This window comes from Sciurus vulgaris (genome assembly GCF_902686455.1).
Source record: "Sciurus vulgaris genome assembly, chromosome: 6".
NCBI classification, from domain to species: domain Eukaryota; kingdom Metazoa; phylum Chordata; class Mammalia; order Rodentia; family Sciuridae; genus Sciurus; species Sciurus vulgaris.
This window is the reverse complement of record NC_136466.1, coordinates 97,955,609-97,982,253: the sequence shown is the minus strand read 5'-3', so window position 1 is coordinate 97,982,253 and position 26,645 is coordinate 97,955,609. Positions and strand designations below refer to the sequence as shown.

General features: G+C 35.0%; 2 protein-coding genes across 21 annotated transcripts in view; one reads left to right on the top strand and one right to left on the bottom strand.

The window, feature by feature from the left end:
• Positions 1–14,336, bottom strand: part of TMEM161B (transmembrane protein 161B) — a 66,469-nt gene extending 52,133 nt beyond the window's left edge. For 2 of the 5 annotated variants that reach the window (XM_079144407.1, XM_079144409.1), the window contains exon 1: positions 14,198–14,335. In XM_079144407.1, the coding sequence (XP_079000533.1) occupies positions 14,198–14,200 (3 nt within the window). In that variant the 5' untranslated portion in view covers positions 14,201–14,335. Of the gene's footprint in view, positions 1–14,197 lie in introns of all 5 variants that reach the window. The other 3 variants (XM_079144408.1, XM_079144411.1, XM_079144410.1) reach the window with 3 other exon arrangements.
• A 74-nt stretch (positions 14,337–14,410) lies between these two features.
• LOC306663837 (uncharacterized protein) overlaps positions 14,411–26,645 on the top strand; it is a 175,511-nt gene continuing 163,276 nt past the window's right edge. For 3 of the 16 annotated variants that reach the window (XR_013764541.1, XM_079144428.1, XM_079144430.1), the window contains exons 1-2: positions 14,548–15,411; positions 19,433–19,551. Coding sequence is in view for 3 of the 16 variants with exons in the window: in XM_079144428.1 (XP_079000554.1) it covers positions 15,255–15,411; positions 19,433–19,551 (276 nt within the window). In the remaining 13 variants the exon portion in view is untranslated. The other 13 variants (XR_013764539.1, XR_013764542.1, XR_013764544.1 and 10 more) reach the window with 10 other exon arrangements.

The following is a 26,645-nucleotide window of genomic DNA, read 5'->3' as shown; positions in this document are numbered from 1 at the left end:
TTAGGCAGACATACCCACCTATATACAAAGAGAACTGTCATGATCCAGAAATAAGGAAATATTCTACATGGCTGGTATGAATTACATACAATAGACTTTTCTGCAAATACTGGGAAATAATTCCCGGACCTTAATCTAGAAGTAACCAAATCAAATACATTTTGGAAGGTAACTCTGCCACTATGGTGGAGGAAAAAAACAGGGCTGAGTGGTGTGCTTAGTGGTCAAGTGAAGGCCTAGCAGACACAGGTCCTGTATTCAATTCTCACCACTGCCAAAAAATAAAGGAAGGTTGAAAGTAAGGAGCTTGATCAGAAATCCACTGAAACAGTCCAAGCAACACTATTAAAAACATAAACTGAACAGCTGCAGAAGTGCAAAATCAAAAAGAATTAAAATTTTTTTGAGGAAAAAAGGGAAATAGGCATGAGGATAATGATGACAGTAATTATCTATGCAAAGAAAATTTCAGTAGATAAGGATAAAACTCAAGTGATCATGTAAAAATACAATGGAAATAATGAGCATAATTATTCCTTGGAGAAAGTAAGCAATAAGAGGAAAATCTGATGGTTGCTAAAATATGTGTGTATATGCACACACACACATACACACATATATACATATAGATCAGAACACATGCACGCATGTACACATCCTTAAAGCAAAAGGGAAGGAACCAGTGTTATCACGTAAGGATCATGAAGAGATTGGACCAAAACCATTTATGAGACCTTGTCCATTCTACTATATGTAAGCCTAAGTATCTATGGAAAAGTATTAAATTTGAAAACTAAAGTCTTCATAGGTTATACGCACTTGGCAAGGGAAAAAAAAAAAAAAACAGGTCAAGATTTCAGATATCTTATTTCCTAGTAGAGATAGTTATTTTGCAAATTATAAAGCATTTCAAAGTTCTCAGATTATCTCCTAAGAACCATAATGGGCAGAGGAGTTGAGCTACAAAAGACAGGGGAGAACAGCTGAAAGCTATGAGGATATATATATATATATATTTTTGGCAGCGGTGGTAGGGGGCACAGTGGTAGCATATGAATTGAATGAATGACTACCAAGCAACACGTCTGCATGATTCAGTAGGTTAGACACAACATCAGAAATGAGTGATCTAGAGTTAGGTAGGACCTTGTAAAGGTTATGGGAATGGGAAAATTCAAGATATTTATATGACTAACTAAATAAACAAAGCATCTGAGTGGACAGAGTGCAAGAGATAACCTTGAAGAAAACCACATCTTTGAAGATAGGGAAAAATGTCATAAAATAATCATTACCAATGTTATTTTTGTGACTAAAAAGAAGTATAGAAATGAGATGAATGGTCTGGTAAGAGTATACACCCGGATGATCAACAGACTCAAGGTGTGTTTTTAAAGATGGTTAGTTAAATAGGTTTCTAATTGGACTGAGGACTGTTTAGATTTAAATCAAGAGAAATCCTTCTGTATAACACCAATGGTGGTAAAAGCAGCATAAAAACAATCAAACATACAAGGAGTCTTTTCTATAGACCACTTCTAGTATGATTATATGGGCTATCCTGGCCTTTTCTATAACATAGTTCTAGCCCTTACAGATACAGTAGACTGAACTGAAAGGAAAAAAAAGTCTGTGCTAATTATGAAATAACAAAAAACAGAAATAGCTGGTAGCAAAGAAACAAAATAATAAGAAGGAAGTCACCTATTGATATTTAATACAGATAACTGGATCACAAAGTATCAATTCCATATAGTTTAATTCTAGAAACAAAATAGAATTACATATAAATCTCAACAACCGGGATTTGAGCTCAAGTACATGGATTTTCCAAACAATTGTTTATATAACTAATTTGCCAGCAATGTTTCATAGGAAAAAAAATGTTTTTAATTTCCTTAAAGTAAAAAGCACAAGCATAAATTTTTTGCTATTTTCTAAGTCAGAAAAAAAAAAAACCTTTCAATGTATTTTAAAACTTTAGGTAAAAAAACACAAATCCTCCATAAAATGCCTAAATATATTTTAAATTTCTTAAGGATTAGATTTCCAATATAATAGAACTCAAAAATTTGACATAACTATATTCAAAAATAGCAGCTCCAGAATTTCTGAAGATGATCATGTGAAGTCATTTACCAGAATTTGATTAAATTTAGAAATAAGAGAAAACATTTTCCTCAATGTAAGCTGATAAGGCAAATGAAGACTAACAAATACAATGCGAAGATAAAGATACCTTTTCACAAGGATTGAGGGCATTCTAATTAAATACAATTCATAAACCATTTTAACACACTGGTGTTAAAACTAATTTGTGTTTATTTTAAAAGATAATTTTCCACAATTACTGTGGGTTGAATAAATTATGCAATATCTCATATAAAACACTACCACAGTCATCAAAATGTTGAGAAATAAAATATTTTAAAAGATTTTAACAAGTCACTTCATCTCTAGACAGGACACACACAAATGTTTCATTACAGTACTATTAGTAACAAACAAAAGGTTCAACAGAAGAAGGCATCCTAAATTCTGTCATTCTTCCTTAGCTGTAAGAGTACTATTTTGACATTATAGAAAATATCCCTACAGGTCTATATTCAAAGAAGCTATTAGCCAAAAGCAATAAATTCAAAGACATATTTGTCTTTCAAGACAAATCATCTTGTTGAGACCAATTCCTACTGTTTTCAATGTTCACTTCCACTAAAAAAAAAAAAAAAAACTTCCTTGACTTTCTACTTTCTACTAAAATTTTTTTTTCTATGAAAAATCATAAGCAAACCTCCAAACTAGCCACTGTTATACTCAACTGTGACCACAAATTTAAGGTAACTTTTTCCACTAAAATTATATTCAGTTCATTTCTTATATTCCACACTCACTCCCAGGATAGTACCTAATATGGCAGGTTTGCAATGTAAGTTGAATAAATATTTACTTGTTGATGAAATAAAAAGATAAAGCATAAATATGCCCCCTATTTCTCATTACATTCAGGAATGTATGACTGTCTGTTAAACACTCAACTTTAACCTGAAGAAAACCACTTGCTTTAAGAGCAAAAGATAATGTATTATGGTTTCTACACCTCTCAAAGGACAAGATGTATCTTTTTCACGAGATAATCATCTCGACTTAAATTCAACATACTTACAAATGCTTTCTTTTAAACAAACTAATATTATAACTTTGGTAAATATACTAATAAAACTTCATTAAACACATTTTAAATAAAAATTTTGACTTAACTCTAAAATTTAAAGCCATACAAAATAGCCAAGAAAAGTTAATTTACTGTTAGGTAAATGCATTCATTGTGAATATTTTAATGCACTAAATTATTAAACACTGGAATAGATGTAGTTCTGTCACTAACTACCTACACACTAATTAGGAAAGCTCTGGGATTTGTTGATTCATTCCTTATCTACAATATGATAAGAGATGACACCCCAAACAGATCTCATCATCTATGACTGCAATATTTTAACTAAATACACAATAAATCATTGGCATTCACAAATTTAACATTTCATTGCTAGTGACAATGAATAATAATCCCTTTCTTGTAAGGATTAAATAAGCTAATATTTATAAGAGGAAATTAAGAATTTCAAATTAATATAAAAGAGTAGATTGGACTCACCACCCAGCATTCTTACTTCAACTGTGGTTTGTGGCAGTTTCTCTCAAGAAAAACTTATGAATACCAACAATCCTTTCATAATGCACTGAACTTTGAAATTCAATCTTTTCATAAGTTTGAAACTTATCAAAGCTAAACAATGATCAGGCTGGCCAGAAAGCACAGTGGCCAAGAAGTAGACCACAAGTCAAATTCCAATGCCACTAGCTGTGTGATTTTGGACAAGTGATTCTAATCTTGCTGGGTGTCCACTTCTACACTCAAAAGGTAGAGATTAAAAACAAAAAACAGGGGGTTGGGAATTTAGCTCAGTGGTAGAGTACTTGCCTAGCACACAAAATGCCCTGAAAAACAAAAACGAAAAACGAAACGAAAAAGACAAAAAAACAGGATTTAACTACTTCATAAGGATTTAAGTGAGTTAAAACAATATCTGATAAATATTAACTGCTAAATAAATAGCAATTATTACTGGGTAAAAGTAAAATTCAAGGAAAATTTAATTTTCCTTGAAAATTGAGGAAAAGCAAATTTTTTAATCTATCTGTAGTGCTTCTACTTACCTTTAAAGATCTAGTCCAACCAATCCTTCTTTGTGAAATCCTTGAATTCTATACAAATTGAATATTCCTTCTTTTGTCCACAATGTACATTCAAATAAATGCACGCCAACAATAAGCACAAATTCATATACTCAGAATCATACAATATTGAGCCAAACTATAAAGGTAACCTGATTACAATTCAAGCATTTTTGATGCAATGTGTTTACTATTCGTAAGGTCATATTTACAAATAATCATGACTGATTTTCATATCTCAATTAAAGAGTTTTAAAAATTACAATCAGATACTAATTTTTTGAGTCTCAATATCAGAATAACAGTTTCAACAATAGTTAAGACTGTTTCAGGGAACTAGGGTTGAAGTTCAGTGATAGAGCGCTTGCCTAGCACAGGTGAGGCACTGGGTTTGATTCTCAGCACCACACACGAAATGAAGTAGAGGCACTGTGTCCATCTACAACTAAAAATGCATTAAAAAAAAAAAAAAAAACTGCTCCAGGTTTTTCTAAATCGTAAGTTTATAGCCAAAATGCAGAAGATATTTGATCTATTATAACAACAGAATTATGTTTGTTTCATAAGTAAAAAAGATACAGACATAAAATTAGGATAATTTGAGTGAATGAGGTGTATTCTCCAAGAACTGTAATATAAGACTAAAAAAGTGTGACACATCCAGGATCTAGTACGTGAATATAGCAGGGTTGTATGATACAAATACATAGTCCTGTGACTTTCCTATGTATCAGCAATAAAAAAGAATAGCTTAAATTAAAAACATGCTATTTACATCAGTATCCAAAAAAGAATATGTAGATATAAATCTACATAAGAAGTGTATGAGGAAACTATAACATTCTGATGACCAAAATCAAAGAATTAAAAAAATGGACAGTTATTTCATGTTCATGAATAGGAAGACATAATATTGTCAAGATGTCAGTCCTTCTCAACTTGATCTACATATTCAGTGCAATCCCAACACAAATCTTGGGAAGTTATTTGTTTTCAATGTTTATTTTTTTATTTGTTCTTTATAGAAATGCATGACAGTAGAATGTATTCTGACATATTATACATACAAAAAGTATAAGTTATTTTAATTAGGATCCCATTCTTGTGGTTATACATTGTGGGGAATTATTCTGTGAATTAAAAAAAAAAAAAAAAAAAAAAAAAAAAAAAAACTGAATCTAAAGTTTATACAGAGAGGGAAAAGTCCCTTCCACAAACAGATGTAATCTGGGGAGCCATGGAAGGTTTTAGAGCAAAGGAAAGATCTGAGCTTTTTAATTAGACAAAGTTGAATATCAGGAAAGAGGACCGGGGTCCTCTGGTGTGTCATGTACAGGGGACATAAGAGCTCAAATAAAACTCCCCTCACATAGCATCACCAAAGAGCTGACACGTGATCATGGAGGTGCCCACCACTGGGATGTCCCTTGGGGAAAAAGCATGACTTAAATAAGGCCCCTACTAGGATGTCCACAGGCTCCCTGAAAGGGACAGCCCAATATGGGTGGGCATAGATTTGATTTGTGCCCAGTCTGGTGTGGGAGAAAGGCCAGGGTCCTGCCCAGCTTAGGCAGGTCAAACAGATATGAGGGTCCTCAGCATCATAGCATGTTTGAGTTCCTCCTTGAGAAGTGATTCCACAGAAGCAGAAGCTAGCTAGGCAGCGGAGAAGTCACAAAAATCTAGCTGCCTCCTTTTCTAACTCCAGTCATCCCATCCCCCAAGGTTATCTCTGAATGTCAAGAGTCCCAGTTACATGTGTTTAGTATTTGTTTTGTGTAATACCCTCCATTAAGCACCTTCAGCTCCTATCACAAAGAAAGGAAAATAAAATAAGGAGAGGCAAATGACCCATAATAGACAATACAATATTGAAGAAAAAAAAATTAGAAAACTAACTAATTTCAAGACTTACTGTAAAGATACAGTAATCAAGATAGTAGAGTAGTTGTGCGCAATGGTACATGCCTGTAATCCCAGTGACTTGGGAGGCTGAGGCAGGAGGATCAAGAGTTCAAAGCTAGCCTCAGCGAAAGCAAGGTGCTAAGCAACTCATTGAGACCCTGTCTCTAAATAAAATAAAGGGCTTGGGATGTGGCTTAGTGGTCAAGTGACCTTGAGTTCAATCCCCAGTAGCGACCCCGCCCCCCCAAAAAGACAGTAGAGTATTGGTGAAAGAAAAAACATAGTTCAATAAAACAAAATAGAAAGGTCATAAATAGACCCACATAAATATAGTTAAGGAGCAAAGGCAATACAATGGATAAAAGATGGTCTTTTCAACAAATGGTGCTAGTACTGGACATTCACATGCAAAAATAAATAAATCCAGACAGACTTTATACTCTTCACAAAAACAAATGGATCACAGACTTAAATGTAAAACATAAAACTATGATTCCTAGAAGGTTACATAAGAGAAAACTTAAATGACCTTGGGTATGGCACTGACTTCTTATATTCAACACCAAAAGCATGTTCTATTACAAAAATAGTTGATATGCTAGATTTGGTTATAATTAAAAACTTTTGCCCTATGAAAGAATATCAAGAAAATGAGATGTCAACACTCAGACTAGGAATAAATTCTTACAAAGTCAGATAAAGACTTATCCAAAAATGAGAAAATCTTTGCCACCTTCACCTCAGAGAGAGCATTAATCTCCAGGATATAAAAGGAACTCAAAAAACTTAACAACAAAACAAACAAACAAACATATAACCCAATTAAAAATGGGCAAAGGAACTCAACAGACACTTTAAAGAAGAAATATGATCAGTCAACAAATACATGAAAAAAGGTTCAACATCTCTAGCAATTACAGAAATGCAAATTAAAACTACACTGAGGGCTGGGGCTGTAGCTCAGTGGCAGAGCGCTTGCCTAGCATGTGTGAGGCACTGGGTTCAATCCTTAGCACTGCATAAAAATAAATAAAATAAAGGCAGGCTGTTCATATATAACAACAACAAAAAAACTACACTGAGATTTCATCTCACTCTAGTCAGAATGGCAAATTATACAAGTAATATTTACTGTATAAGTAACAATAAATGTTGATGAGGATGTGGGGAAAAAGGTACACATTGCTGGTGGGACAGCAAATTGGTGCAACCACTCTATAAAGTAGTATGAAAATTCCTTAGGCAACTTGGAATGGAACCACCATTTGACCCAGTTATCCCACTCCTCCGTATATACCCAAAAGTCTTAAAATCAACATACTACAATGACAGTCACATCAATGTTTATAGCAACTCAATTTACAATAGCTAAGCTATGGAACAAACCTAGGTGCCCTTCAACAGATGAATGGATAAAGACAATGTGGGAAATGTGGAGGGAAGTATAGAAATTCATTGGATTAGACAAAGAAGAATGAAGGGAAGGGAGAAGGGATGAGAATAGGAAAGACAATAGAGTGAATCAGATATAATTTTCCTATGTTCATATATATGAATACACAACCAGTATAACCCACATCATGTACAACCACAAGAATAGGAAGTTATACTCCATGTATGTATAATATGTCAAAATACATTCTACTGTCATGTACAACTAAAAAGAATAAAAAAAATTTTAAAAAGACTATTACCCAAAATGAACCAACAATTCATAAAACTCAATAATAAGGAAATACTCTGATTAAAAAATGGGCCAGACTTAACAGGCACCTCAACGAAGATATGCAGATTGCAAATAAGCATATGAAAAGATGCTCCATGTCATAAGTCATTTGGGAAATACAAACCAAAACAGTAAGACACTACAATATATCTATGAGAATTGTCAAAATCCAGAACACTATCGATACTGAATGCTGGCAAGAAAGTGAAGCACAGGAAATTCTCATTCCATGCTGGTTAAAAACGCAGTCTATGTGCCTGGTATTATGAATACAAATTTATTAACTGCATCCTAAAAATGATTGTACTATATCTAAAAAGCAATCACAAAGTTTATAGTTTTTGTTGCATAAATCTTTCAATAAAACTATTTATGGTCACTTTTTCAAACAGCAAGAGAAGATTGTAGAAACACGGTTTTAAAAAAAAACTATAGAAAACGATATGAAAATTTATTTAAAAGATTTCACTTTTGTGCCACATTTTGTTTTATTTAAAAAAAAAACTTTATTTTTCTCAAAGCAGTTTTGGGTTCACAGGAAAACTAAGAGGAAGATAATCAGATGAGTTTGGTGGTTTCATGCAAAACAAACATATTCTTACCATACAATTCAGCACTGCACTCCTTGATATAACCAAAGGAACCGAAAACATGTCCACACAAAAATTTGTACGTGGATGTTTATAGCAGATTTACTAACAGTAGCCAAAACTTTGAAGGAATCAGCATATCCTTCAGTAAATGACTGGATAAACTGTAGTATATCGAGAAAATGCAATATTATTCAACCCTACCAAGAAATGAGCTTAGGGCTGGGAATATATTTCAGTGACAGGGTGTTTGCCTAACATGTGTGAGGCCATGGTTTCAAACTCCACCTAAAGAAAGGAGAAGAGGGACAAGAAGGGGAAGAGAGGGTTCAGAGGAAACAAAGAGAAGAAGGGGGAGGAGAGAAGAAGCAGAAAGAGGAAGGAAGGAAGGAGAAGGAAGAAAAAGAACTGAGCTATCAAGTAATAAAAGACCATGAAGAAATCTTAAATATATATTACTATAAAAGTGAAAGGGACTAATCTGAAAAGGCTAATACTATGATTTCAATTATATGACATTCCGGAAAAGGCAAAGTCAAGGAAATGATAAAGATCAGTGATTGGAAAAAGGGAAGGGATGAATAGGTAGAGTACAGGAAGACTGTTAGGGGGATGAAAATATTCTGCTTGATACTATAATGTTGGATACATGTCATTATACATTATCTAAACCCATAGAATGTATAACAGTAAGAAGAAGCCCTAATATAAACTATAGGCTTTGGGTGATTATGATGTGTCAATGCACATTAATCAACTATAAAAAAAATGTACCACTCTGGTGAGGGATGTTAACAATGAGGGAGGCTGTGCATGTGCGGGGACAAGGAATACATGTATTTTCCTCTATATATTTTCCTCTTAATTGTCCTGGGAATCCAAAAACTACTCTAAAAAAACAAAACTTTTAAAAATAATTAGAAATACGTGGCACAAAAGTGAAGTATAGGTGCTGGGGTTGTGGCTCAGTGATGGAGTGCTTGCCTCAAAAGTGTGAGGCACTGGGTTCAATTCTCAGCCCCACATACAAATAAATGAATAAAATAAAGTCCATCAACAATTAAAAATTTTTTTTAAAAAGTGAAATATATTAGATAAAATTTTATATTCCCTACTACTATAGATTTTCTGTTCATTGAAAGTGGCAATAAACTTTATTGAAAGAATTACACAAGAATAATACAAGCTTTGTGAATGCTCTTTAGATATAATAGTTTTAAGGATACAGTTAATAAATTTGTACACACAGGTAGTAGGTACACAGGCTAAAAATATATATACATACAAGAATTGGTGGTGTAAGCTGGGTGCAGTGTCACAAGCTTGCAATCGTAGCAACTCAGGAGGCTGAGGTAGGAAGATCTCAAGTTCCACGCCAGCCTCAGTCACTTAGTGAGGCTCTAAGCAATTTAGCAAGGCCCTAAACAACTTAGAAAGACACTATCTCAAAATGAAAAATAAAAAGGACTGGGTATGTAGCTCAGTAGTAAAGAGCCTTCGGGTTCAATCTTCAGTTTAAAAAAAAAAAAAAGGTGGTGTACTGACCGAATATGGCTTATCACCTTTGAAACTTATTTTGGAGTTTAATCTCCATTCTATGCTATTAAGAGAATGGAAAGAATGTGACTTTGGTGTCAGAGGTAGGGTCTTTGGGAGAGGTAGGGCCTAATTGATTACTATTAGGTAAGGTCATAATGAAATGCTCATGATTGAAAACTGGTGGCTTCATAAGGGAGAAAGAAATTAGAGCATGCATGAGTATACTGTCGCTTGTCATTTGATTTCCTCTGATACCTTCGGACTTTGTCAGCAAGAAAGCCAACACCAGATGAAGTCCCTCCACCCTGGACCAGAATTGTAGGCCAAATAAGATTCTTTTCTGTATAACTTACCTAGCCTGTGTTACTGTGTTGTTAGCAACGAAAGTAGACTAAAACAGGTGATACAGAAAGTAGAAATAAATACAAGTAGTACAGAAATATACTCAAGTTTACTTCTGCAAAGTTGTTTTGGGAAAAAGTGTTCATTCTTAATAACACAGGCAACACCATGTCACACAGAAAAAAAATCTTCTTAGGAATTAATACTTCTATCTTTTAAGAACATGCTAGAATATCTGCTGATTTTCAGATATTAACTTAATTCACTTTATGGTTTTTGTCATAGACTAAATAAAAAAACTTTTTAAAAATGTGGATCAAATTGCAAAGTCTTAAGAACCAATCTTGATGCCTTTCAACTGATGAATGGATAAAGAAAATGCGGAATATACACACAATGGAATATTATTCAGACATAAAGAACAATGAAATTATGGAATTTGCAGGTAAATGGATGGAACATGCTAAGTGAAATAAGCCAATCCCAAAACACTAAAGAGCGAATATTCTTTTTGATATGCAGATGCTAACCCACAGTAAGGGGGGAAGGGAAGAAAAGTAGTTCACTGGATTAGACAAAGGGGAATGAAGGGAAGGAAAACAGGATGGTAATAGGAAAGACAGTAGAATGAATCAGACGTAACTTTTCTATGATTATATATGAATACACAACCAGTGTAACTCCACATCATGTACAACCACAAGAATGAGAAGTAATACTCCGTGTATGTATATGTCAAAATACAATCTACTGTCATGTACAACTAAAAAGAATAAGAAATTAAAAAAAAAAAAAAAAACACCTTGAATCAGTCAAATACTAAGGAACAATATCTAGTATTATACAAGGGAACAGTCTCTAAAATTCTGTTAACTAAGCCTCTTTAGGGAAGTAGCAAAAGTTAAAGGCAGAGAACTAAGAAGAAACCCAAATCTCTGCCATGGAATGCCAAATGCTAAAATGTGCACAGCACCCATCCTTCAAACAGCACCAAGCTGCAAAAACCCTCCAATTTCTCAAAGTTTCTCATGCCTATATTTTACTCTAAGGATGACTTGAGGACTGCTAGTTTGACTGAACTGTAACTTCATTAAGCACAAGATTCTGAAACTTCACCCTTCAGTAATGGACCCAAGTAAGGGTTTTTATCAAATATCATGAGTAATTCCTATGTAAAATTAAGTTTAAGAGCTAGTACCTTGGGTCTGGGGTTGCACCTCAGTGATAGAATGCTTTGCCTAGCATGTGTGAGGCACTGGGTTCAATCTTCAGCACCACAAAAAAATAAATAAAATTGTGTCCATTTACAACTAAAAATATTTTTTAAAAAGAGCTAGTACTTAATCCACTTTACAAAACTCAATAAAAGTCACCAACTACATGACTTCCCCAAGTTAGAATTAATTTATTTCTTCTGTACTGTTTGAAATTATATGTACTTTCTCTTATAACATTTATCACCTTATTACTTCTCAATACTCCTCCTCACCTTCTCCCCAAAGGAAAACTTTCTCATTAATTCTGACTAACTATGGCAGATAATTACTACTTTTTTTCATTCAACAGACCATTGCTTAATCCCAGCAGTTACTTGACTAGCGTATGCAAGCCCTCAGTTCAATCCCTAGTACAGCAAAAAAAAAGTGTTAGATGGTGCTTTAATCCCCATCAACTTTTACTTCTTTTATCTAGGAGACATTTGGAACGCTTATCAAAGTTGAGTGATTTTACCAAATTCATGTAATAACAGGCAGAATCTGGGTCTCCTGAGTTCATGTCTAGTGTTCTTTTTATTACATCATTAGACCTAAACAATGTAATAGTTGTCATCACTTCAACCAAGCTGAATCCTAAACAAATCCAGTCTATGTTCAATTTATTAAGTGGATAAACCTTTTCTTTTGGAGAATTCCAAGCACTGACTACATTTGCACATGCAGACATTATCAATTTCATATCGGAGAAAGAGTCAAGTAATTAGCTCCAAAGTATAAGTAATGCCAGAATGAATAGAGCCAACCATCTGACCCCTGAACTGAAACATTCTGAGAATAAGCATGAGAATGCATTAGTATAAGATATAATTACCTCTTTTGAACTGGCAGGAGAAGGATTCCATTTCTACTATTCCAGAACACAAGAAACAAGTTCATATTCAGCTTCTCTGTGACTACGATGAATTTAAGGATTTTAATTACACCATCTTCAACTTTTTAGACCAAGAAGTCAAAAACTCATCTTAAACTTAAGAAGCTGAGATCTGAGTTTGAGTCCAGACTGCTACCTTAAGTAAATAACTTCCTATTTCTGAACCCCACATTCTTCTGTAATATTCAAGGTAGTAGAACGGTTGATCAGGATTTAGTTCCTACTAGTTCCCTCTCTTAGTCTAATTTCATTGACACAAAAGAAAACAAAACAAAACTTATTAAGATATACAAACCATACAATTCACTGAGGTTTAAAACACACATAATGCTTAAAGTGATAGAGGTTATCTGGTAGAGTGCACAGGAGCCCCATTATTTTGAAGATCTTTGTTTTACATTCATTTCAGTTTATAAACCATTAAAAAGTCAATCATCACACACAATAACCAAACTGAAACTTGACAATATTTGGTCCTGAAAAAAAGAATGGCTGACTGAAGCCAAATTCCAAGACAGAAGGCCCTGCAGATAAGGGTTTAAAAATCTTTCACATGATGAAGTAACTTGACAATTTTGAACCATGCTAGAGTCCTGTGATCTTGGAAAACAACAAAAGTTTTAAAAAGTTGACACCATCGTTTTGTGTTCCAGAAAATGACTTACTGCAACAGAATCACCATTCCCCATTAAATTTAAACAAGGTTCACAGTCTGCCCCTCCACTCTGCTCCCTTACTCACCTATGAGGATCTAGACCCTCCAAATTCCTGTTTTGTTTCATAAATGACGTCCTAAACTGCTTGTCACAACCTCAATGGGAACCAAATGCTTATTAAACAGACTTTGATTATGATTCCCTTCCTAGAAGTCCCTGAACACTGGCCTACCCTCAGCCTGAAACAACACACAAACCCTTGTTAACAGCTCCTCAAAATAGGCTGCCTCAGAGTAAAACATTCTCTGGTTACTCTCCATCATAATACTAGTCCTTCATCGCACTTCTCCACATGTGGTTCTTTCTAGTCTTATTACCCCTCTCTATAAAAGAGACATTTCTGTCTAACCTTTGAGACCCCTGCTGATCCCATCATCAGGGCATTCTCTATACTACAATAGATCTTTCCTCCATACATTTGAGATTTTCCTTTTGAGTGAAATCTGTTCTTACTAAATCGGGATTTTTACATTTGACAGCCTTTCCAATTCTGAAGTGGTTGTGTTTGAAAGATAAGCTGTCTTTTTTTTTTTTTTTTAAGGGACAGGTGTTACACTTCTCCAAGAAGTGAACCCGCTGTGTTCACCTGGAGACACTAAAGGTATTTCTAAAATTTTAAGTTTTGGGCCTCAGTCCCGCGGCTGAAAAAGGTGACAGGGACGAGGTGATGAGCCAGGCAAGGTCAATTCTGAGTCCACCTGGTGTCACGGGTCATACACAGTGATGGGCCACGAACAGTCAAGCTACCTACTCCGAACTTCCTGACGGATCCGCCCCCACCCTCCGCCCTCCTAGTCTCGCGACTGGTCAGGACCGATACTGATTCCTCAGGAGCTCTGGCACTCCGGGGCAGGTGGCGGGTCCTGCCCAGCGGCTCGCCGGGTGCTTCAGCCAGTTCCATTCTGAGCAGGGCACTCAACCGGCTCCCCTCACAAGGAACTTCCTGGCCATTTCTCTCCCACAGCTGTTACTCCTGCCTTCACAGAAGAACTCACCATGGCGCCAAGGACAGGTCGTAGACCAGACACCCAAAAGCCGCCGGACTGCCCCTGTCGGTGTTGCACAGGGGAACCTCTAGAAACCGCGAGGGAGAAGGTCTTCCGGCTCTGCCGGAAGTTTGCCCGCGCGGGACAGGAAGTCCCTCCCCCGCCTGAACGCCGGCAACCCCGCGCTACGCAGAGGTGAGGCTACGTAGGACGTCCTCTAAAGCAACTTCCGTGGTGCTAGGTTAGGGGTTGGGGGTGGTGCTGACCTTGAGAGCGTGCGGGAAAGGCGCAGGCGCAGCACAGGTAGGTGGGCGGGCGGAGCGCCCTTGCCGCGCCTAAGAGGATTCTGAGGTAGGTTGGGTGGTTTTAGAAGGATCGTATTCTCCCTCTGGGAGGTGATGGAGGCACGAGTTGGTGTCTCTGGTGAGAGTCGACCCCCTTACCCAGCGAATTTAGTGAAGATAAAGACCATGATTGGGTCTTGTTCTTCCTGATTCAACGCCGTAGTTGCCTCGGCTTTTAGCCAGTGTCCTTTCTCATTCTACCCTTTCGCTTTCCTGACTTTGGGGAGTCTCGCCTTCTCCGTAGACCTGTTGTCCCTCTGTGGTTTTCATTTTCTGTCTTAGTGGGTCCAGCTCTACTTCCTCAGGTCAGTGGAATCTAATCGTGAGAAGTTTCTTCGTTATTCACACACCAGCTGGAGCTTGAAGGACATCTAACAAGAACAGAGTAACCAGGAAGAAAATTCTACCTGTTTATTACATTCCGATATGGACGTTTTCCTTTTGGCTAAAAAAAGAAAACGAAATTATCAAGTGGAAAGAAAGGAAACTCCCCCCAGTCAACTCTTTCTGCCTTTTTATTGTAATGAGACATAGTCCTGGAGGCAGGCTTGAAATGGGTATGCAGAGCACCATCAACCCAGAAAGAAGTACATGGGAATCTTTAAGTTGTGGCTATCTGTAACTTCATCCATTTCTTTTTGCCATAGTGTCAAGTTTTATCATGAAGTTGGAATTGAGGCTGGAAGCTAAGAAGTTTCAGAAGAAGTTAGAAATGGTTACGGATGTTCAGTTTCACCCTCCTTACCAGAGTATCTGGAGGGAATGATATAAAAGCTGTAAATAGCCCAAAGACCCTAGGAATTAGAGGTCTGAACCATCCAAAAGAAGCAGGCATGGAGCAGTTGCTTTCTATTAGAATGGGGTTCAGAGACTGGTTGTGTGAGTTGCCTTTTACTTTAAATTTTATGTGTGTTGGGGGGGGTTACATAGCATGATAAAGAGAGAAGATACAGAAATCATAAATACTGACAGAAACAGCTGGAAGCCGGGTGGGGCTGAGGAATAGTTTGTGAAACAGATCCTGCTGAGGATCAATCCAGAACCTCCCTGAGGGTTCAGCTTGTGCTGTGTAGGGACAAGGTTGTAAATAGACAAGCCCCAGGGCATCTACAGATGGTTAAGTGCGTTAGAAAGGGATTGGAGTTGAATGCTGGTGGATCTGTGGGAAACAAGTGCTATCCTTGAGGAAGAAAAGGTGGAGAAGGAAAGTGGCTATCAGCCTGTCAGTGACAACACATCCTGTGAAGTCTTACTCTTTCATTTCTGACAGTGTGGTGGTTCTTATATCTGTCCTAAACCTGGCAGCCTCATTGAGGTTCACAAAGCATCTCCCTCTACATGACAGTAATGCTGGAATTATTATCAGGATAGAATCCATTCTTGCCAGAGTAAAATCAAGAAAAGAAATCAGTTTTTGTTATTTGCTTATCATTTTTGATAGGCCATGGGGTTCTATATTCGTTATTTAGGGCACATTTATAAATAATCCTTGGTTAATACCCTTTAATATTCATGTCTCACAGTTATCGCTATTACAGTATGATAAATCTTATACAAGTAATATTTTAATGACTTAAATACATGTTATATTTTAAGGCAGTGTCACCCAGTCCCTTTTTTACAGAATAACAGTATTTTCTGTTGCTAACCTGTCTTAAAAGTAAAGAAATTTGCCTGTTTCCATTTTTTAAGATAGGTAGAAGTCTTTTACAAAGATTCAAAGAAAGGGGAGAATTATGAAACGGGGGGAAGGCATGAATGATGAAGATTAAAAGGAAATTCAATAGTTTTGGTAAGGGAATTGGGAGCATAATCTTTGAGAAACGTCTTAGTTGCTTACTATTAGGACGTTTTAATAAGTTGAAATGTCCTGAGAAAATTCTTCTTAAATACAAGCACCAACAGGAAGTTGCCTCCTCTTTTAACACCCACTGTAGACCTGGAAAACTTCCAACCTTAAAACCTATCACTTTTTCAAAATTCAGTTCATGGTTTTTGCAAAATGTTCTGCTTAGTTTTTTCTCTAAGAAACCTTCACTTCTCTTACTCTCATTTAATGATTATTATAGGCTTTATTTTTTTCTGTAATTTATATTGTTTTCCAAAAACCATCTAGAGAACTGGGACCTTGTTTTTGTTCTGTTTTTGTTTTGCCATCCTCCTCTTTTAAGAAATACCTTAATGTTGTGGACAAAAATAATTTCAGTTAAATTGCACTTAAAATTCTTTGTGAACAAGATGTTAGTTGTCCTAATACTCTAAATGATAAAAAAGAGTTGCAATCATTTATAACAATAAGATTAGTCACATTCTGTTTTACATTCTTAGTGGAATATTATGTTTTTTAAAGCCATTATACTAGTTTCTAATGTTAGAAGATTCTAAGTTAATGGGCTGTGTGTCCTATTATGGGCTGTGTGTCCTCCACCCCAAATTCATATATTGAAACCCTAACCTACAATGGCACAGTTAGTAGATAGGGACTTTTGGAGGTTATTTGGTTGTGAGGGTGGAGCTCTTGTGATACAATTAGTGCCTTTATAAGAAGAGATATGAGAGGTGTTTCCCCTCTTCCCTCCATCATGTGTGGACAAAGTAAATACACAGCTATCTGCAGTCCAAGAAGAGGGCCCTATCCAGAACCCATCCATGCTGGCACACTGATCTCTGACTTCCTAGCATCCAAACTATGAGAAATGTATTCTGTTGTTTGAGTTACTCAATTTATGATAGTTTTGGTATAGCAACCCAAACAGAGCAGAATGCAAAATAGTTCTCAGTGTGATTGTTTTAAGTTTAAAAATAAATCCTAAATACAAAGACTAAAAACATACTAATGTATTTACCATTGTATAGTAATATTAATTACCACTCTTGGCATTAACATTCTAAACCCTTTGTTTAATACAAGAATTGTTTTAAAATTATTTTATTTAGGTAAAGAATAGATCATTTTGACTTGCTTTCAATATTTTGCTTTTTAACATTGACCTATACTGCTCTTGTCTTTCTAGTTTGGAAAAATTTTTTTTCAGAAGTGTATTGCAACCCTTTACTAATTCAGTAGCCTCCCTTGACTCTTTCCTGTATTTCCATGTCACTTACCACACTTGTTTCTAGGACTATACCATGTATTTGATCGATTGGTTGAATAACCCCTGAAAATTTTACACAAGTGGTACAGTGCACATTTTCAAGGACTGCTAACATATGAAATGGAATCTTGATACCATTTAATACCTTTTTTTGTTAGGAAAATCTTTAAAATAGCTATCATCACCAAGAACAATAAACGGACAAAACCATATCGTTGGAAACTTAAATTAGTTTTATTCATTTATTAAACATTTATTACCAACTGTGTACAAATCACTGTTCTGTATTCCGAGAAAACCATGGTAAATAAAATAGACATAGTCCCTATGAGGTAATTTATGTTTTAGTAGTAATAGACCATACATGAATAAACAAGGAAAATGTAAGATAGTGGTAAGTATAGATGACTATTGTAGCAATAGTACTTGATGACCAAATAGATTACTATTTTAAATTATATGATTAAGAAAAGCTTCTAAGAAGATGCCATTTATGCTTCTATTTCAATGATAAGAGAACCCTGTTTTGCAGAAGTTGGGGAACCATTGTTTACAGAAAGAATGACAGTGCAGAACACAAAAGGAATGATCTACCTTGGAATATTTTAGGAGTCAAATGAAGGTCTGCATAGTTGGAACATAGTGCCTAAGAGAAGAAAAATGTTAGAGGGATAGGAAAGGACTAGATCATGTTAACTTTGAAAGCTAGGAAGTGGTTTGGATTTTATTTCAGGTACAGAGGTGGGGTGGGGTTGAGGGGTATTTTAAACTGAGGAGTAATATAAAATAACATTTTTTTAATCTGTGGTAATATTTGTCTTCCAATTGAAATATTTCATCTGCTCATATGTAAGAATTACTAATATACTTACATTTAAATCTATTATATTTGCTTTTTTATTTATCCCACCTCTCCTGAGTTCACTTTCTTTTTCTTTTTCTTGCAGGGGGTACTGGAGATTGAACTCGGGGCCGTCAAGCACTGAGCTACATCCCCAGCCCTATTTTGTACATTATTTAGAGAAAGGGTCTCACTGAGTTGCTTAGTGCCTCGCTTTTGCTGAGGCTGGTTTTGAACTTGGGATCCTCTTGCCTCAGCCTCCCAAACTGCTGGGATTATAGGAGTCCTGTGTTCATTTTCTTTTTTGCCTTCTTTTAAATTGATTATTTAATTATTTTAACTCTTCTGCTCCATAAGCTTAACAATTATGTATCTTTTAGTATTCTTTCTAGTATTGACCTGAGGTATCACAATGTGAAATCTCAGTTTATCAGCTTGTAAGATAACTTAGTATTTTACCTCTTCCTAGATAATGTAAAGACCTTAGAACACATCAATTTCATTTACTCTCCAACCCATTTTATATAAATTGTCTATTCTTGATGTGTATTTCCTAAATTCTCAGGACATTATTACTTTTATACAATTAGTGTGCATTTATGTTTACCCACTCTTACTTTTGCTGTTGTATGTAATGACTACTTGAATCAGAGCTTACATCTGAGATTATATTATTTTTCCCTCAAGAACATGCTTTAGAATTTGCTTTTATAAATATTTGCATATTACATGTTCACATGTTCTCCCAGTTTTTGTGTTTTTCAACTTTATTTTGCTTTTATTTTCAAATAATATTTTTACTGAATTTACAGCTGTTTATGATTTTGAAGATACCTTTAATTGCTGTGGCTTCCATTCTTAGAAATAACATCAGTTTTATGTTTGCCCTTTAAAGGTAATTTCTTTTTTCCTTGATATGCCTACATGATGTTTTTGTTGATTTTTTTTCTTTTGCGGTTTATAGTGCCTCTTGAATCTGGGTCTGATGGTCTTAGTCTGTTTTGGAAAATTCTCATCTCATCTCATTGGATACTGATTTTGCTCCCACTCTTTCTTCTTATCTTCTGGTACTCCACTTATGTGGTATGTTTGACCATTTCATTTTGTCCCGTTTTCTTTATATTTGTCTCTTTCATTCCAGATAATTTTTAATCTTTCATTCAGTTTACTGTTTCTAATTCTTTCTAATCTGTTGAAAACTACCTGTTGAAGCACTTATTTCAGTATTGTTTTAGTTACTTATTGAAGCATTTCTGTTTGGTTGTTTTATTCTTTCCAGTTATTACCCAATATCAATCTGATCTCTTATTTTCTTAAATTTATTAATCATAGTTTTTAAAAAAAATGTCTAATAACTATGGATCTGCTATTACCTGAAACATCTGTTGTTTGTTTATTATCCTTTATCATATTGTCCTTTTTTTACTTTTGTTATTTTTAATATTTTATTTAAGAAGTTTGCTGTTTTCTCTTATTTGTTACATTACTTTCAATTGATTGCCAGAACTATTGGACATGTAAAAAAATTATACTTTGAGGTCATTGTGATATTTTCTACCAAAAGGATTTATGATTTATGACAGGACTATTAAACACTAGAAATCCAAGATCATCTTAATCTAGTAAATAATTGAGATGATTAGAATGTGGGTAGGTGTGGTCCCAGTTTGTAGTTTTTCCCAGGGAATAGACATATGAGTATGCCTATGATGTCTAAGGTATGCTTCAAAATAAGAGATGGGGAAAATGGGTGATAGTATAAATGAAATAGATTCATAAGGTGATAATTGTTGAAGTTGAGTAAAGGGGAGTTGTTCTGTGAAGTTATATTTTAAAGTTTTTAAAATTTTTTTTAGTTGTAAATGGACACAATACCTTTATTTTATTTATTTATTTATTTTTATGTGGTGCTGAGAATCAAACCCAGTACCTTGTACATGCTAGGCAAGCACCCTACCACTGAGCTACAACTCCAGCCCCTCTTCTGTAAACTTTTATGTATGTTTAACATTTGCTATAATAAAATTTTTATGGGAAATGCTGAAACATTACTAGTGAAAGGATTAGTATTTAGATTGCATAAAGAAATACCAAGTTTGGTGAAGCTTGGTATGTATGTCTATAATCCTAGTGACTCTGCAAGTTGAGGCAAGAGAATTACAAGTTCAAGGCCAGCTTGGGCAACTTACAGAGACCCTGTCTCAAAAAATAAAAAGGGCTTGTGATGTAGCTCATCGGTGAAGTTCCCCTGGGTTCTATCCTTATACTGAAAGGGAAAAAAAAAGAAAGAAAAGAAAAAAGATGTTTTCCTCCCCACTCTGACTTCAAACAGGCAATTCATAGAGAGGAAAACAGGAACAGATAACAAATCACAAGGAAATACCATGTTACACCCAGTATTTCCAGAACACTTGAACATGGCTGATAGAAGTATAAGTTGATAATTAATTTGGAAAACAATTCGGCATAATCTAATAAACTTGAAAATGTACATGCTCTATGGCCCAGGAAAAATGCGTACAGGAAATTTGAGCAAGAAAATTTATAACAGTATTGCATATAATAGTAAAAATTGTAAACAACACCATCATCCATCAATATTAGAATAAATATATCGTATAAACTTGTACAGTAAAAAACAGCAATAGAAACAATGAATTGCAAGTCTACAGACATGGTTAAATCTCATTAACAAAATGTTAAGTAAAACGGGAATTTACCAAAAAAAATTTCAGTGTGATTCCACTTATGTAAATTTAAGAACCAATAAAAGTAAACTGTCTTCAGGGTGCAAGCATAAGACATAAATCTATAAAAGCAGAAAAATGATAGTCATAAAATTCAAGATAGTTATTTTCTCTAGCTGCAGAGAGAAGGAGGAATATATAAAGGGCATACAAAAGGCTTAAAGAGTGTGGTGATTATACTCGTTGGTTTGACTAGATGGTCCAGGTTTGCCCGACAGTCCTTGTTCCCCTCTTTTCCTGATATATGTCTAATATCTTTGACTCTCTTTGACTCTCAAAGCTGTCACAATTTGAATACTTGTTTGTTCATTCTTTTAAAAATAACATTTTTTTCCTCTTAAACTGGATAGAGGTATATGGGTCTTCATTGTATCATTCTGTTATCATGCATGTATTTCACAGTCATTTGAAGCTTGTCAATGTTTAATAATATGATTTTAGATTTTAACCATTGGCAATAGAATTAAAAAAAATCTGTGTGTAGGGTAAATGTAAATAGCTTCTGACTGAAACTCTTAGCATCTAGGTAGATATGGAGATAAATAACATACTGTGTATCTGGCATGTTGTTGAGCTCTTTACAGATATCACATCAACTTCATAGGAAGACTTCTAGGTAGGTATTATCTTCATTTTACAAGTGAAGAATTTGAGATATGTACACAAAGAGTGTACATAACTTAGCCAAAATCTTGGTATATGTGGCAGAGCAGAATTTGAATCCAAACACCACATGCTCTTCACTGCAGTGCCAGTCTATAATAGATACCCTTAACCTTTTGTGTGCCATGGATCTCTTCAGCAGTTTGGTGAAGCCTTTGGAGTCTTTTTCAGAATAAAGCTTTTAAGATATAATGCATAGATTTATAAGTGAAACCAAATACAGCCATCAAATAGTAAACAAATGTGTATTTATGCATGTGCTTTTTTGTATTAATGCATTAAATAAAATCTATCAGAGGGTCTAATATAATTTGGATTAGTGAGCATCATGTCTTGAGATATTTGTAATGGTAGGAAAATAATTGGAATTTTTATAGGTGAAAAGTCACTAGTACTTCTAATAACACTTTGGTTTATAGCCTGTGTTCCCAATTGAAGGAAATGTTAAATTTCACTTAGAAGTTAGCAGAAGTATGACTGGGGTGTAGTTCTGTTGATAGTGCACTTGCTTAGCATGCTTGAGGCCCTGCGTTTCATCCTTAGCAACACACACACACACACACACACATAGCTAGCAAAAATTAAGTGCAATATTTTTACCTACTAAATTCATGGTCCTCTGCTTTATGATCCTAATTTGTAGACTTATGTACATTTTACTTCAGAAAGTTCATATTCCCTATCCCACCACCTATTTTTGTTTTGAGATAACACTCAAAATGTGTTATAACAAATATAATTAGTTTATTAGAAATAAATATTTTCCATGTGGCAAACCTGTTTGGGAGATGAGAAATGGGAACAGAATAATCAAATACACATACACACAATAGGAAGCTTGGAGCACTCTAGAGTGTTTTATGTAAGAGGTTTAAAACTGATTCCAAACAAATTGCCACATGTGAATTCTTCATAAAAGGATTCATTATACCACAATGGCTGACTTAGCATACTATTTATCAACACCTGTAGCAATACAGTAATTTAAAAAATTCAAATAGCTGGACACCTTTTAAAATTTTTCATTGACGAAAATAAAACATCTGAAAAGATTTTTACTTGTGTTTCTCATGATTTAATGTCCCCGCAGAGCAACTGGGTAAACTGATTCTGACCAACAAGGAGGAATTTCTTGGCTAATTAAAAGTGACAGAAACCTTGGGAGAAAGGAGCAACATTCTTAGGATAAGATAGTAACATGGTCCCTAAAGGATAGGGTCAAGAAATCGGAAGCCCCTAGAGGAGGTGAGACTTGCAAAAAATAAAAATTAAATAAAAACTAAGGACAAATAGTGGACCTTTTAAAATTCTCTTCAGAACCAGGAGATAATCAGAGAAAAAAACCCACTTGCAGCTTCTAGTTTAAATTAGAACTAACACAGAAGGCAACTATTTTGCTTTGTTCTATACAAAGGAAATGAGAACTAAATTGATATAGTAAAAAACATGTGTTTGTGGGTTTAGAATAACTGGTTTTAATTATGTCAACACTGTTAAATTTATGGAAAGCCATTGTTTTGAATTGAGTTTCTGCACTAGGACCTTATAGACCAGACTAAAGTGAAATCACTCACGCCAAAGTTCCAAATCACAAAACTAAAACTTAAGTTGTTTATCTTACCTTCCAGGAAATCAGGAGAAAGAAAACAGCCAAATCCCCAAATGGCTGGTTTTAGCTCACATAATGAGAAAGTTCCCTTTGCTCTAACCTTATTTGGAAAGTAAATTTGAAATGATCAATCTGTGTCTTGTTCTTTATTTCTGCTTTCGAAAGCTTTTTTTTTTTGCTGTAAAACCCACCTCAGCTCAACCCATTGGAACACCTGTTTTACAAATTAAATGTGACCTAATTCTAAAATCACTAATAAAAGTCAATTAGATCTTTAAATTAAATTTGTTGAGAGTTTGTCTTTTGACAACACTTACTAGTTGTATTACTCTGAGTCTTCTTTTTCCATCTGTAAAATGGAGATCATCATCCTCAGAATTGTTCGGAGTAATGGTAGTAACACATTCAAAATACTGCTTCAAGCTCACCATAGTAAATATATAGCAACTTATAAAAGAATATAAATAGTGACACAAAGGAATACTGTTCCCAAATGGAGGAAAAATTTTGAGAGTACTTAACAATTTGAATTTAGATTCTGTCATCTGCTACAAATGGTTTACATTTCAGGCTTCAGAGGCAATATACAAACGAGTCCTGAGAACCTACAGGATCCCAGAGCAGACAGAACCAGTTAGATCTCAAAAAGTTAAATTCATTTGATTTGCAAACATAAGCAAAATGAAACAAGCTAGTTTTTATAAATTCATATATTAAAGGCAAACAGAACTTAAGCTCAACCAATTAGAAATAGCCAACAAACTTATATGACCAGGGACTTTCATACAAGGCCAAATAGGGCAACTGTAACTAATCAATCAAGTATTTGCTTTGCTTCTCTGTCCTATATAAGTTTCCCACTTGGTTGTGGTTGAGGTGGGTAGGGAAGAAAGAAGGAATTTTGGATTATGCAAAGGGGAGTTAGGGGAGGGGTGGGGTGGTAGGGATGGGAAGGACTATAGAATGAGACAATATTACCCTATATACATGTATGAAGAAAATTTTTAAAAAAAGCTTCCCACTTGTGTTCCCTCAATGGTGCTCCCAAACCACTTTTTGGAGTTGTATGGTTCATGAATCACTGCACAAATAAACTCCTTAAAGCAGTTTGCTTTTTAACAGATTATATAGATAAGAGGATATTGTGAGAATTCTCTCATATGATCATGGATGTTGAAGATCTTTCAGCAAGCTGGATAACCACTAAAGCTAGTGATGTAATTCAGTTTTGAGTGAAGGCCTGAGAACCAGTAAAGCCAATGATGTAATAATGCCCAAACCAAGGCTAAAGAATGGGGACTAGGGGTGCTGGTATAAGTCCTAGAGTCTGAAAGTCTGAGGACCAGGAGCTCTGATGTCCAAGAACTAGAGAAAATTGATGTTCTAGCTCAAGAAGAAAGAAGATTCTCTCTTTAACCTTTTCTGATGTGTTTGAGCTGGCTCCTACTGGATTAGACAATGCCTACCACATTGGCGAGGGCAAATCTTTACTCAGTTTACTGATCTTTTCCAGAAATACAGACACATCCAGAATTAATATTTACCAGTTATCTGGGCATCTATTAGCCCAGTCAAGCTGACACAAAATTAACCATCACAATTGGGTTTTCTGGGTTACAGGAAATAAGACATGGTGAAATGAGTTATGGAGAGTGAAGTCTGTCTGAGGAAACTTGGAGGGAATATGTGACCATGAGTTAGTAAATTATACATCACATAATCTCTGAAAGATTGCAAAGGTTGAGAGGCCTGACAGGGTTACTGTGCATTGCCAGAATCAGGAAGATGTGACGTCAAGTCAAGATCTAAAGAAAGCCTCTGTTAATTGACAAATGCTTCCTACTCCTTACCGCCTTGATCTGCAGCAGGAGTTACCTCTGTCTATGCGGATACCTAAATCAGTTTTATTCGAACTACTCATAGGATGAAATACTTAAAGCATTCAAAAATCCTCAGAAATACAAAAAAGGTCATGGACAACTGAAGTGGTTCCAGTGACATAAGGTGGAAAACCTATCTCTTAGAAACCCTTCAATCTTGACTGGAATTTTACACATTCAACTGAAATTTCCCTGACACCTCTAATCTCCAGTGAGGACCATGTTGATCCTGGGCAAGAATTTGAAAGGAATTATAAAGGATCATCTGGGAGTATCTATAAGAGAAAGAAATAATAAATATAATACAGTATGGGTTTACCTACTGTAATTTATTTCATTTTTCTGACACCTACTAGGTTATTACAAAAATAAAATGCAGTAGACAATATTAGGTGAGACCAAGAAGCATTTTGATGTTTTTTATCATATACTTGTAAACTGGGGTGGAGGTTAGGAAAGGAGCTAAATGGTAGTACCTTCAGAGAATGACTTAACTCCAAAAGGTACTGACTCCTGCCTGGCAGTCAGCCTTTCCTGAGGTGGTTAGTATATATCCATAGCCTCTATCTGGGTCAACATTGTATTTTATTGACAAATGAATATAATGAGCCCATATTTATCAAATTTTTACCTGATTCATAATTGGGAAGGATAGGTTATTTTCTAGAATAAAATTAAAATAGCTAGATATTGACTGTCAGTTAAATTCTAGATGATCATAATTTAAAGATAAAATTTTTAAGTCTACAGCAATATAGGCAGCATCCAATAAACTACTAGGGATTTTTAAGTTTATTTACCGATTTAAATATAAATTTATGGAATAACTACTCTGTATATGTCTATGTTATACTTTTAATAGATTATTAAGATATTTTCCTTAGACCACAGAAGTATAAAATCGGATGAGTGAACCAGACTTGTAAAGAGGTAAACTATAAGATAAATGTTAATTGTAGAGTATTATGTTTTAGTAAAAAATTAAGCCAGGTTACACAGGAGTCTGGGGCAGAAGGATCATAGTTCAATATCAACCTGGACACCTTAGCAAGACCCTATCACAAAAAATAAAAAAGGCTGGAGATGTAGCTCAGGACTGGTTGAGTGCCCCTGAGTTCAATCTCCAGTACTTCAATAAATAAATAGCTTCATAGGATTGGAGGTGAAACTCCATGGTATATAGTACTGTCTAGCATGTGTGAGACCCTGGGTTCACACACTACTACTACTAGTACTACTACTAATAATAAATTAAAAACAACTAAATTGTATAGGATT